This window comes from Asterias rubens, chromosome 15, assembly GCF_902459465.1.
Source record: "Asterias rubens chromosome 15, eAstRub1.3, whole genome shotgun sequence".
Taxonomy (NCBI): domain Eukaryota; kingdom Metazoa; phylum Echinodermata; class Asteroidea; order Forcipulatida; family Asteriidae; genus Asterias; species Asterias rubens.
The window spans coordinates 10,075,626-10,085,998 of NC_047076.1; the positions used below are offsets into that span (position 1 = coordinate 10,075,626).

General features: G+C 39.1%; 1 protein-coding gene across 1 annotated transcript; it reads right to left on the reverse strand.

Moving 5' to 3' along the window:
• Positions 1–509: 509 nt before the first annotated feature.
• Positions 510–10,286, reverse strand: LOC117300136 (small VCP/p97-interacting protein-like). The gene is made up of 5 exons (XM_033783847.1): positions 10,112–10,286; positions 4,382–4,463; positions 1,681–1,731; positions 1,143–1,262; positions 510–611 (listed from the first exon to the last, which is right to left on the reverse strand). Exons 2-5 carry the CDS (start codon positions 4,439–4,441, stop codon positions 597–599), a joined length of 246 nt encoding a protein of 81 aa, XP_033639738.1. The 5' UTR covers positions 4,442–4,463; positions 10,112–10,286; the 3' UTR covers positions 510–596.
• Positions 10,287–10,373: the final 87 nt, after the last annotated feature.

Consider the following 10,373-nt stretch of genomic DNA (forward strand, 5'->3'; position numbering starts at 1 on the left):
TTTCTAATCATATGCATTTTATAACAAACGGTTACAAATGCTTTTCAAAGACCAACTCGACCGATCCAAGGCAACGTGTTCCTTTAATTTCTGGTTTTTCATTTTGGTTTTACCCATGTACACCGATGTGTGTTGGCACTGTATACTTTCCTGAGCTCTGTGACAAAAATCACAGGCATTATTTAGACCACAGAAATTGCTGGTAGCGAGAGGCAGGTCGAACCCTACACACCTCTAGCTATTGAGCAATCTCAGTGGTCTAGTTGGTACGGTATGAACTGCTCTAGATTTGCAAAGTTTGTGGGTTTGAATCCCACCCAAAAAGATACCTGTGATTTTTGTTCACAGAGCTCGGGAACGTACTGAGTAAACAATGGGTAATACCAACATTAATATTTTTTATCCTTGGTGCAAATTTCTATCTACTTTCTTGTTATCATCCAAACTGTTGAAGTGTTTTAAATGAAAACGATAGTTACATGACAACTAGACAATGTTTCAAGCCACAAATATATATATCTTGTAAACTTACTATCACATAGATTATTTACATTAAATGAATGCTGGAATTGAAGATTGCATCTGCATTGTTTTTCTCAGCCAACTTGCCACTGTTAATGTCAAAAGGAAAAACAGGTAAAAATCAGTGGATGAAATATTACTGCTAAAGGGAAGGTACATGTTTGGTAATTATTCAAAAAAAATATTAACTTAAAAACTAACTTGGTAACGAGCATGGAGATGGAGAGCTGTTGATAGTATAAAGCAATCTGAGAAACGTCTCCCTCTGCAGTAGCATAGATTTTGAGAAAGAGAAAACTTCTCACTAAAAAAATAAAATACTTCTAGCCAGAGGTCTTTTATTCTTATCTGAAAGCACACAATTCAAACTGGTCCAACAAGGGTGGTTTTTCTCTCATCGTTTTCTCGCAAATTCAATGACCAATTTAGCTCAACTTTTCACAGGCTTGTTATTTAATTATTATGTTGGGATACACCAAGTGATAAGTCTGGTCTTTGTCAATTACCAAACATGTACCTTCCCTTTAATATGTCACACACAAACACCAAACTGCAAAGTTTAACAACCTTCTCCACATAAAAAGAGGCTTATAAGATTCTTAGGAAGATGCTCAACTTACCGCTAGTTGGTTTTCTCCTGCTCCTTGTTGCTGTAATGCTTCAGCCTGTTTATCAGCTTCATCTTTTTGTTGCTGTCGTCTCTTCAAACCCTCAGGGTCTTTAATACCTCGTGATTCCTCCTGTTAATTTTTTCACAAAAGGTAGCTATTAATAACAATGGTGGTTCATATAATATTAAACCACCTGATATGTTTTTCTAACTTCTTTAAATCAAGTTAAAATTGAGGCACATCAGTGTATGGGTATTCCAAACCATAATCCACGTACAGTACTCACTTTGCCTCACACGGAATTTGCAACATCAAGAGAAATTAACCTGAGGGAGTATACCGCTGTGCCTTAGCTCAGTTGGTAGAGCATCTACCTGGAGTGTCAGGGGTCTTGGGTTCAAATCCAAATGAGGACAATTTGATTTGTTATTTATTATTGATATCCAATAGCGGACAGCCACCACTTACAGGTGTCATCCAAAGTTTGTTTATTTGTTGTTTGACTTCTATTGAAGATTTCAAGAGGTTAATTTCAAAGAGCTGGTACCTGTTTGATGCGTTTTTCAGCTGCTTCTGCCTGCTGTTGGCGCCTTTCTTCCTGTAATATAATGAGCAGACATACGTTTGTTGTTGTACAGTCAATCAAGCCATATGAGTATATCATAATAACATAACAGAATAGATGTTAAATTAATTTGCATCAGGATATAGATAAATGTGGATTCAAATTGCCTGTATCTACCGGGCAATCTCGGTAGTCTAGTTGGTAGACACTGCTCTAGAATTGCAAGGTTCATGGGTTTGAATCCACCCCAAGTACTGTGACTGTTATTTGTTCAAGAACTCTGGAAGTAATGGAAATACTTTTTGTGTTTATGCTTATCATTAATTATGTTGATTTATACTATTGGTATTTTGTATTGTTGTTTTTCTTGTAAAGTGCTTCGAGACTTTCTGTGTGAAGCGCTATATAAAAGCTTTGTATTATTATTACTATTATTACTATTATTATTGCTATTATTATTTCCATTGAATACAATGAATACTTATATAATATTGGATGGCTTTGAGGGGGATACAAGAATATATTGCACGAGCTATGACAATATTGCACGAGTCAAAGACGAGTGCAATATTGTCATAGCGAGTGCAATATATTCTTGTATCCCCGAAAAAAAGCAATCCAATATTATTGTTATTATTTATATCAGGCTGAGGACTATTTGAACACTATTTTGGCTCCAGATTTTCAAATTCAATTTTATTATGGTTTTTTTCTATTTCAATGCTGTTGAAAATCTTGAATGCGCCATACTGTGGGCAATTTCACTGTGCGTTTTTATATATAACTTTATGCTGTGCATTATGCAGTGAAAATGCACATTTTATGCGACGCGGCGTTAATACACGTAAATCTAACTTACCCAACATGGTGAGCGTTGCATCAGGCGCCGCGTGTGACGCGCGTGCAAGTGTTAAAATACCCGGATGGAGCAATATTGAAGCAATATTGCTCAATCCGGGAACTTTTACTGACACAATATTGCTGTCATCTGGGTACTTTTTACAAAAGCGTTCAATACGCTGATATATTTTTGCCTCTGAAAGCCTGATATAAATAATAATAATTTTTATTATTCGGCATAACAAAAAGAACAGTACAAAATACAGGAATAACAAAACAAAACAGCAAGGACAATGCCAATTGCACATGCCTGAACTAAAAAGGTTAACTAAATATGACTTGGAAGTCCAATGCCACTGTTGGATATTACATTGGTGTAGATGTTGGTGTGGGGTTAGAGCTGCAAATGGAAAATATTCATAGTATGGTATTGTAACGATTCCGGGGTGGGGTATGATGGTTCTTATCGATTTAACCAAGCCACCACTCTGGAATCTGAAGCCACAGGGGAAAGATGAAACATATGGGGGATGGGGGGGTTGTCCTTTAACTCCACTTAAACTGAGGCACATTGAAATAAATCCACTGTTTCAAACAGAGGGTTGACATTAACCGTAAGGAACTACACAGAGTGTATTTTATTCAATCATGTTCAATTACAAAATGTACATAGCGCCCTCTCTTGATGTAAACGGTATTAACTTAAGGTAATCTCTGTATTCAATCAGTCCGCTGGGTAATAATTGTATTGGGGTGATCGCACGAAACAGTTTTGGTAGCCGTGGCTGAGTGCACATCATCTAATAAAAGTGTGAGTTATAAGAGTATCTTGTGTTTCTTAGTCGCTGGCATCTGTTTACATCTTCAGGCCTTTGGTCTTGTAACGTCGTACCCGTCTGGTAGACTGAGCCCTGAGCTAAAGTTTTCATCGCTTTATATAGCCTAGAAGAAATGCGCGCTGCACGCAGCTTGCCTAAACCAGGGAACTGATTGGTTAACATGCAAATAATAAGAACATAAATGTAAACCCATTCACTAGCCTGCGCGTTTTCAGTAGTCAGCGTGCGCATTTGCGTGCACGCGAACACACCGTCCAAATCACACAACCAAATGTGTGAACACTCAGTTTATACACACAAAGGAAAAAAGCAATGAATTAGCAGGACATTATAAGTATTAAAATAAGAGATAATATAAATTGTCTCAACAACTCTATAAGGTTAAGCAAAAAGCGGTCTCCGCCACAGTATCATAGTATTTCAAGTACACCAAATTGCTGTGGTGTATTTGGAATAGGTTTACAGACAATGAATACACACATTGTGCAAAGGAGCTGCCATCCTGGAAAAACATTTCATTTACTAAACCTGGGAATGCAGGTCATGGTGTGACCTTTGACATGAGGTGTATGCAAAATTATATAATGTAGCCAAGCGGGCCAAAGCAAATATATCACACACGTCATATGAAGCTACCAATGGACACGACAGAATAGTGTTATAGAAGCACTGTACATGTACCCTCATTTGGTATTTGTCAAAGACCAGTATTTTACTTGGTGTATCCCAACAGATTCATTAAATAAAAAACCTGTGAAAATTTGAGCTCAATTGGTCATCAAAGTTGAAAGAGAATTCAATGAAATAAAAAACACCCTAGGCCTAACATCTAAATACTTAAGTGAGAAATTACCTCTTTCCCAAAAACTAAATTAGGGAGCCGTTACTCACAATGATTTGTACTGCATGTATCACCAGCTCTATATTGCTCATTACCAAGTAAGTGTTTATGCTAACAATTATTTTGAGTAATTACCAATAGTGTTGGGTGCCTTTATACTTACAGGGTCTGTTTCTTCATAGTCGTCTGCACTCCCAAATAGGCAAGGCATGCATGCACCCATAATTAATCATACACTGTCAAATCTGCATTGAATGAAAAACAAGAAATGAACGACAATATAAAGCATACCAGCTGTGCCCTGTTGTACAGATCGTTGGCCTCTACATAGTTGCACATTCAATAAAATGATATCACAGAATAATTTTAAAACAACTCACCTTTAATCACACAATAAATATATAAAAGTACAGCAAGATGAATGTTTAAAAGAACACATTATGGAACGGTCAAGTTGGTTTTTGAAAAGCGTTTGAAACCTTTTGTTATAAAATGCAAACTTGGTTAGTAGAATGATCCATATATCCACATGCCTCAAAATTGCACGGTTTTCCTTTCATGTCGCAAACTTACACCATCGGCCATTTTAGGGAGTAAACATTTTGACTCACCAAAATGGCAGACCATGTTTCTTTGCGACATAAAAGGAAAAAAAATTGTAATTTCGAGGCATGCTAGTGTGTGTCATTATATTCTGCTTTTAAAGTATCTACATGGATCTAACCATTTGAATTTCACAACAAATGGTGTCAAATGCTTTTCAAACACCAACTCGACCAATCCAAGGCAATGTGTTCCGTTATGGAAATACTTTCTGTGATGCTCAACTGCAGAGTACCAGCTAAGAATAATTGTTTGCAATACAATTTACATGTAGTTTTGGGAGAGTGTTGAATCAAACTATTGCTATCACAATTAAAAACTGAAGTATTTTTTGTTATCATCTATCCAACCTTTTTAAAGACACTTGCACTTCATCATGTGTTGAAATCTTAAAAGTTTTGGTAGTACGTTACAAAAGATAGTCCGCTATTTACAGTGCTAATGCATGCACGACATTGGAGAGACGCCATACATGTATGTTTTCAAACCTGTCATTGGTTGGTATTTTATTGAAAAAGCTAGAGTTTCGGGTGTGTAGTTTAAAGGAAATTTTAGTTATTGATGGCGAACGGTGTCGTAAAACTTTCATTGTGTATCAACGCCGACTTTAAAAACATATAGCGTTAAGGAGGTGTAGTGTATGCAGACTCAGTGATCTATTTATAGAATATGATGTCATTGTTTCACGCAAGATCTTGTTGTACGAGAGCTCTGTTGTTTTGCTTGTTTTTAACCACGTGAATAGAACCCAAGTATTGTCTGTTATTACCTATATTGACGACGTAAGAACACAACAGGAGGTCTCACAGGAAGCCTCTTATAGATTCTAGAAGTACCCTAAACCTACCCCTACCCCTAACCTTATATTCTAAGTACCGGTCACTTCGGCACCTTGCAAACTCGGCACCTACAACCCGGCACCTTGCAAACCAGTTGAAAAAATTTGATTTTCACTGTGTGGAAGGCCTCATTTTTTATGTAATTCAGTCCATGGAGGAAGATATAGAGTTCCACTATAGTCCCATTAAAAGCTTGATTCTGTTACAAATTTGTTAGTAATAACATTACAAATATTTTATAGTAAAGTTTACCAGAAAATAGAAGCGACATTCGGTCACACTAAATACAGACACCTCACGACTCCTCCCGACAACAATTTCCACCATGCAAGAAGGCTGCCGAAAAGCATACAACTTCTTCATTAACAAGATCTGCGACGAAATGTAAACCCCAAAAAGTTCTGGTCCTTCATCAAAAGTAAGCGATGTGACAACTCTGGCGTAGCCCCTTTAATGAAGAATGGCATCCTACACAATGACAGCAAGTCGAAGGCAAACATCTTAAACGACCAGTTTACATCAATGTTTACCAACGAGGATACAGCCACACTTCCATACCTTGGCACTAGTCCCCACCCAACAGTACCTGAGTTTGAAATTGGTTGTGAAGGAGTGCGTAAACATCAAGCGCTTTACTGCACCAGGTCCTGATAACTTACCTGCCTACATACTCAAGGAAGGGTCTGATGAGCTTGCACCAGTCTTGACTCTCCTCTTTAAGGCCACACTCCACCAGGGCAAAATCCCTCAACAATGGAAATCAGCAAACGTCTCGCCCATCTTCAAAAAAGCAGACAGACACAAGCCTGAAAACTATCGCCCTATCTCGCTGGCATCCATTGCCTGCAAGATCATGGAACACATCATCCACAGTCAAGTCATTCAACATCTTGATGATCAAGGGATTCTGTCAAGCAGGCAATTTGGCTTCAGGAAGAGACACTCATGTGAATCGCAGATCATCCTAACAATAAACGATCTTGCAAAAGGATTAAACGACAAGGAGCAGATTGACGCCATCCTGCTGGAATTCTCTAAGGCCTTTGATAAGGTTCCACATGAACGTCTTCTTCTTAAACTACATCAAGTAGGAGTTCGTGTGACACTTCTATTCTGGATAAGAGACTTCCTGACAAGCAGATCCCAACAAGTCATCCTGGAAGGAAAGGCAAGCAGCATTTCAGCGGTCTCATCTGGTGTCCCCCGGGGGCGGTCCTAGGCCCTCTACTCCTCCTAGTGTATATCAACGAACTACCAGACGCAGTATCATCCGAGATTAGCCTTTTTGCCGATGACGCCCTACTGTACAGGCCGATCCAATCAGAGAATGATGCTGCTGACCTGGCAAATGACCTAAAGCTTCTCCAGGAATGGGAAGACACATATGGCTTATGTCCTTCAACCCAAACAAGTGTGAAGTTCTACGTGTCACCAACAAGAAGAAAAACATCTTGTCTTCACAATACACCATCCATGGGACTGTTCTTCGCACCGTCGCCCAAGCCAAATACCTCGGTGTGACGATCCAAAGCAACCTCAATTGGAAGCCTCACATTAACAACATCTGCCAACAGCAGCAGAGCTTTCCTTCAACGCAACCTGAGGAAGTGCCAACCCAAAATCAAGGAACAAGCCTACAACACCTATGTCCGACCTACCCTGGAGTATGCTTCAACAGTCTGGGATCCACACACTCAAGACCCCATCTCCAAGATTGACATGGTACAGAGACCAGCAGCCCGCTTTGTCATGCATTATTACGACCCACGTCACAGTGTAACCTCAATGCTACAAGATCTGCATTGGCAGACACTGTGCGAGAGACGAGCAAAAAGCAAAGTCATCATGCTTTACCGAATCACTCATGGCTTTAGTGGCAATACCATCCTGTCCACCACACCTAGTTCCATCTACATCACAAACCAGAGGTCACCCCGTCCAGTTCCAGATACAACACTACCGGATCTCAGCATTCCAGTATTCTTTCTTTCCAAGCGCCATCTGCCTGTGGAACAACCTGCCAGCATCAGCTGTGACCGCCCAAACCATGGAGCAGTTTAGGAGCAGACTGAGTCCACTGACCCTACGTTAGGACAGATGGGTGGCGTTATTTACTTTTTTCCACTTGTAAATAGAGGATGTCGTGTTCCTGGTCGCGCACTTTGCACCTTTCACAGTACGACTATACTCTACTACAAGAGGAATGTACTTCACCATATAGATAGATAGATAGTATGTAGTAGCGATAACGTCCCCCTCCTCCCGACGACCGAGGCCGGAGGGTTACGAGTTTGTTTAGAGCGGAAACGGTTGATCTGGTCCAACACGTACAATTTTGACAGCTAGTCACCAGATTTGCCCCATTTTTACGTCTTTCAAAAATCATAACACAAATTCTGAGGGTACGAACTTAATCGCAATATGCAGCCTGCCATAATACTCAAAACACCATTTAGGAAATATTTCGAAGAAAAATTGACAAAAACTTACCAGATCCCGGAGCGAATTCCCAGGTTCATATTTTGAACCTGTCGCATCGCTTTGCAAACGCATTATTTTGTTGTTGGGCTAAACCATTCTGTAAAAGAGGTGTTACAATTTTGCAGTGCGTGTGCGCGCTGTCCGTGTGCTTTGCACGCCGTTCACTCATAATGGCGCGCACGCACTGTAGCACTGCAACAGTACCCTCAGAATTTGTGTCATGATTTTTGAAAGTGGTAAAAATGGGGCAAATCTGGTGACTAGCTGTCGAAATTGTACATGTTGGATCAGATCAACCATTTCCGCTCGAAACAAACTCGTAACCCTCCGGCCTTGCGGCCATCGGGAGGAGGGTTACGTTATCGCAACTAGTAGTATGAAGCCACACAACATGGTTGTGGCACAGAATTGGGCAGCATAATAAATTAATATGTCGGTTCGTATGATCTTTGGTCGAGTACACAGTCTCACTCAGTCTACATGTACTCTCAGTCTTAGTTGCGTACTTAGTCATGTTAGTTGCGTACTCGTAACTCGTATTCGTAACCCTCCGGCCTGGCGGCCGTCGGGAGGAGGGTTATGTTATCGCAACTATCTCAGTCTCAGCTTAGCCTCACTTGTGTGGCCAAGGCTAGCCCCATAAATCGGTCCAATGGTCCAATCCACTCCGTATCCTTGGTACGGAGTGGAATTGGACCGATTTATGGGGCGCGGACATGGCTACTCCTAGAACTATTTCGATTTTGTCCGGCTATCGTCTCCCGTATCGTAGGAGGTCCTGTTTTGGAGGTGTCCCTAAAATCGTGGCAAATCTTTTACCTCTCTGTGCGCGATGTAAACAGTCCCTAGATAAAAATTGTGTGGTTTTTGCAAAGCAAAGAGTCTCCTCTCCCTTGACCAAAACTTAGAAACACGTAAGGCTCCACTGGATATTTGCACTTGTAAATGCAAAAAGTTTGGTATTTTAGGCATTTCTACAAGGTACAAAAACATGTCATAATGTTGAGGCCATATAAAAATATTTGCCAACCGAAAAAGTTTCATCAAACACTATTTCAATTCACAATTCATGATGATCAAATCATGTGACTGAATATTTTGCTGAGCATTCTGGGAAAAAAATACAGAGGCTTAAAGAAGCCATGTGCCTTATATAAATTTCTAATATTTTTGGAGATTTTTTTTTTAACCCTCCGATCAATATTATTATTAATATTAAAATTTAAACGATCAGCTTGTTGATTCAATTATCACTGTTTATTTATACGCTTTATTATAAATTTTAAGAGAAAAAAAGGGGAAAAAAATAAATAAAAATCAGAATTGAAAGCCAATAATTATTCACACTTTTTATTAAATTATTTATTTTTGTTATTTTTTGCAAATTACCATGGTAATTTTAAAATTTCATTAAAAAATATTTTGAATAAAACGAAGACAACTGCTGGCTATAGAGTCATACACAGAGTCACAAAGAACACTTGAAGTGTATTTTGTAGTCACTGTAGATGTTTCTTCCATGTATGGCTTCACCGGGAAACCATGCTTTCTTTTGTTTGCCGTGAAAACAGGAAAAACTCAAAACAAATGGGGCCAGTTGAATGAAGTCATCGAAGATTGGTGTGTAGTGTGAACATTTCAATGTCCATCAAGTTTTAATATATGTTTGCATACTTCATATTATTATTATTATCAACAAAAGAAGGTAATTTAAATTAGGGCATCGGTTGATATAAGGCATCATTATTTTTTTCCCAATTCAAAGAAAAAGGCATAATAGCGTGAAAACTGGTAAGGGGAGGACGGGAGGCGATAGCCGGACGAAACCGAAATAGTTCTAGGAGTAGGACGGGAGACGATAGCCGGACGAAACCGAAATAGTTCTAGGAGTATAGGACAAGGCTAGCCTTATAATATTAATATTATCAGATTCAGATAAACAAAAAAACCATTGAAAAGTCATTCCATACCTCAAAAATGCGATTCAAGATGGCAACAGTACACAGATTAACGCAAAAACTAGTGCCAATTCTTATATATCGATGATTTTCATATTTTTGGAAGAAAAACGACACACAAATTGATCGGTGTGACTGTGAGGCTGTGATTGTGAAGCTTGATTGAAGTTTGTTTCTCTTGTTTTGTGTTGCCTTGGGCTCAAAAGTGGGGCTAGTTTCTTATTTGACATTCGAATGTCAAAACAAGAACCAGTTACTTGTTTGACATTCAACA

Excerpts from the sequence above, each read along its gene's own strand:
- LOC117300136 (XM_033783847.1), bottom strand. The coding sequence starts at position 4,441 with ATGGGTGCATGCATGCCTTGCCTATTTGGGAGTGCAGACGACTATGAA. Across the intron at positions 1,732-4,381 it reads ACTATGAAGAAACAGACCCT|GAAGAAAGGCGCCAACAGCA; the intron begins GTAAGTATAAAG and ends ATTATATTACAG. Across the intron at positions 1,263-1,680 it reads CTGAAAAACGCATCAAACAG|GAGGAATCACGAGGTATTAA; the intron begins GTACCAGCTCTT and ends AAAAATTAACAG.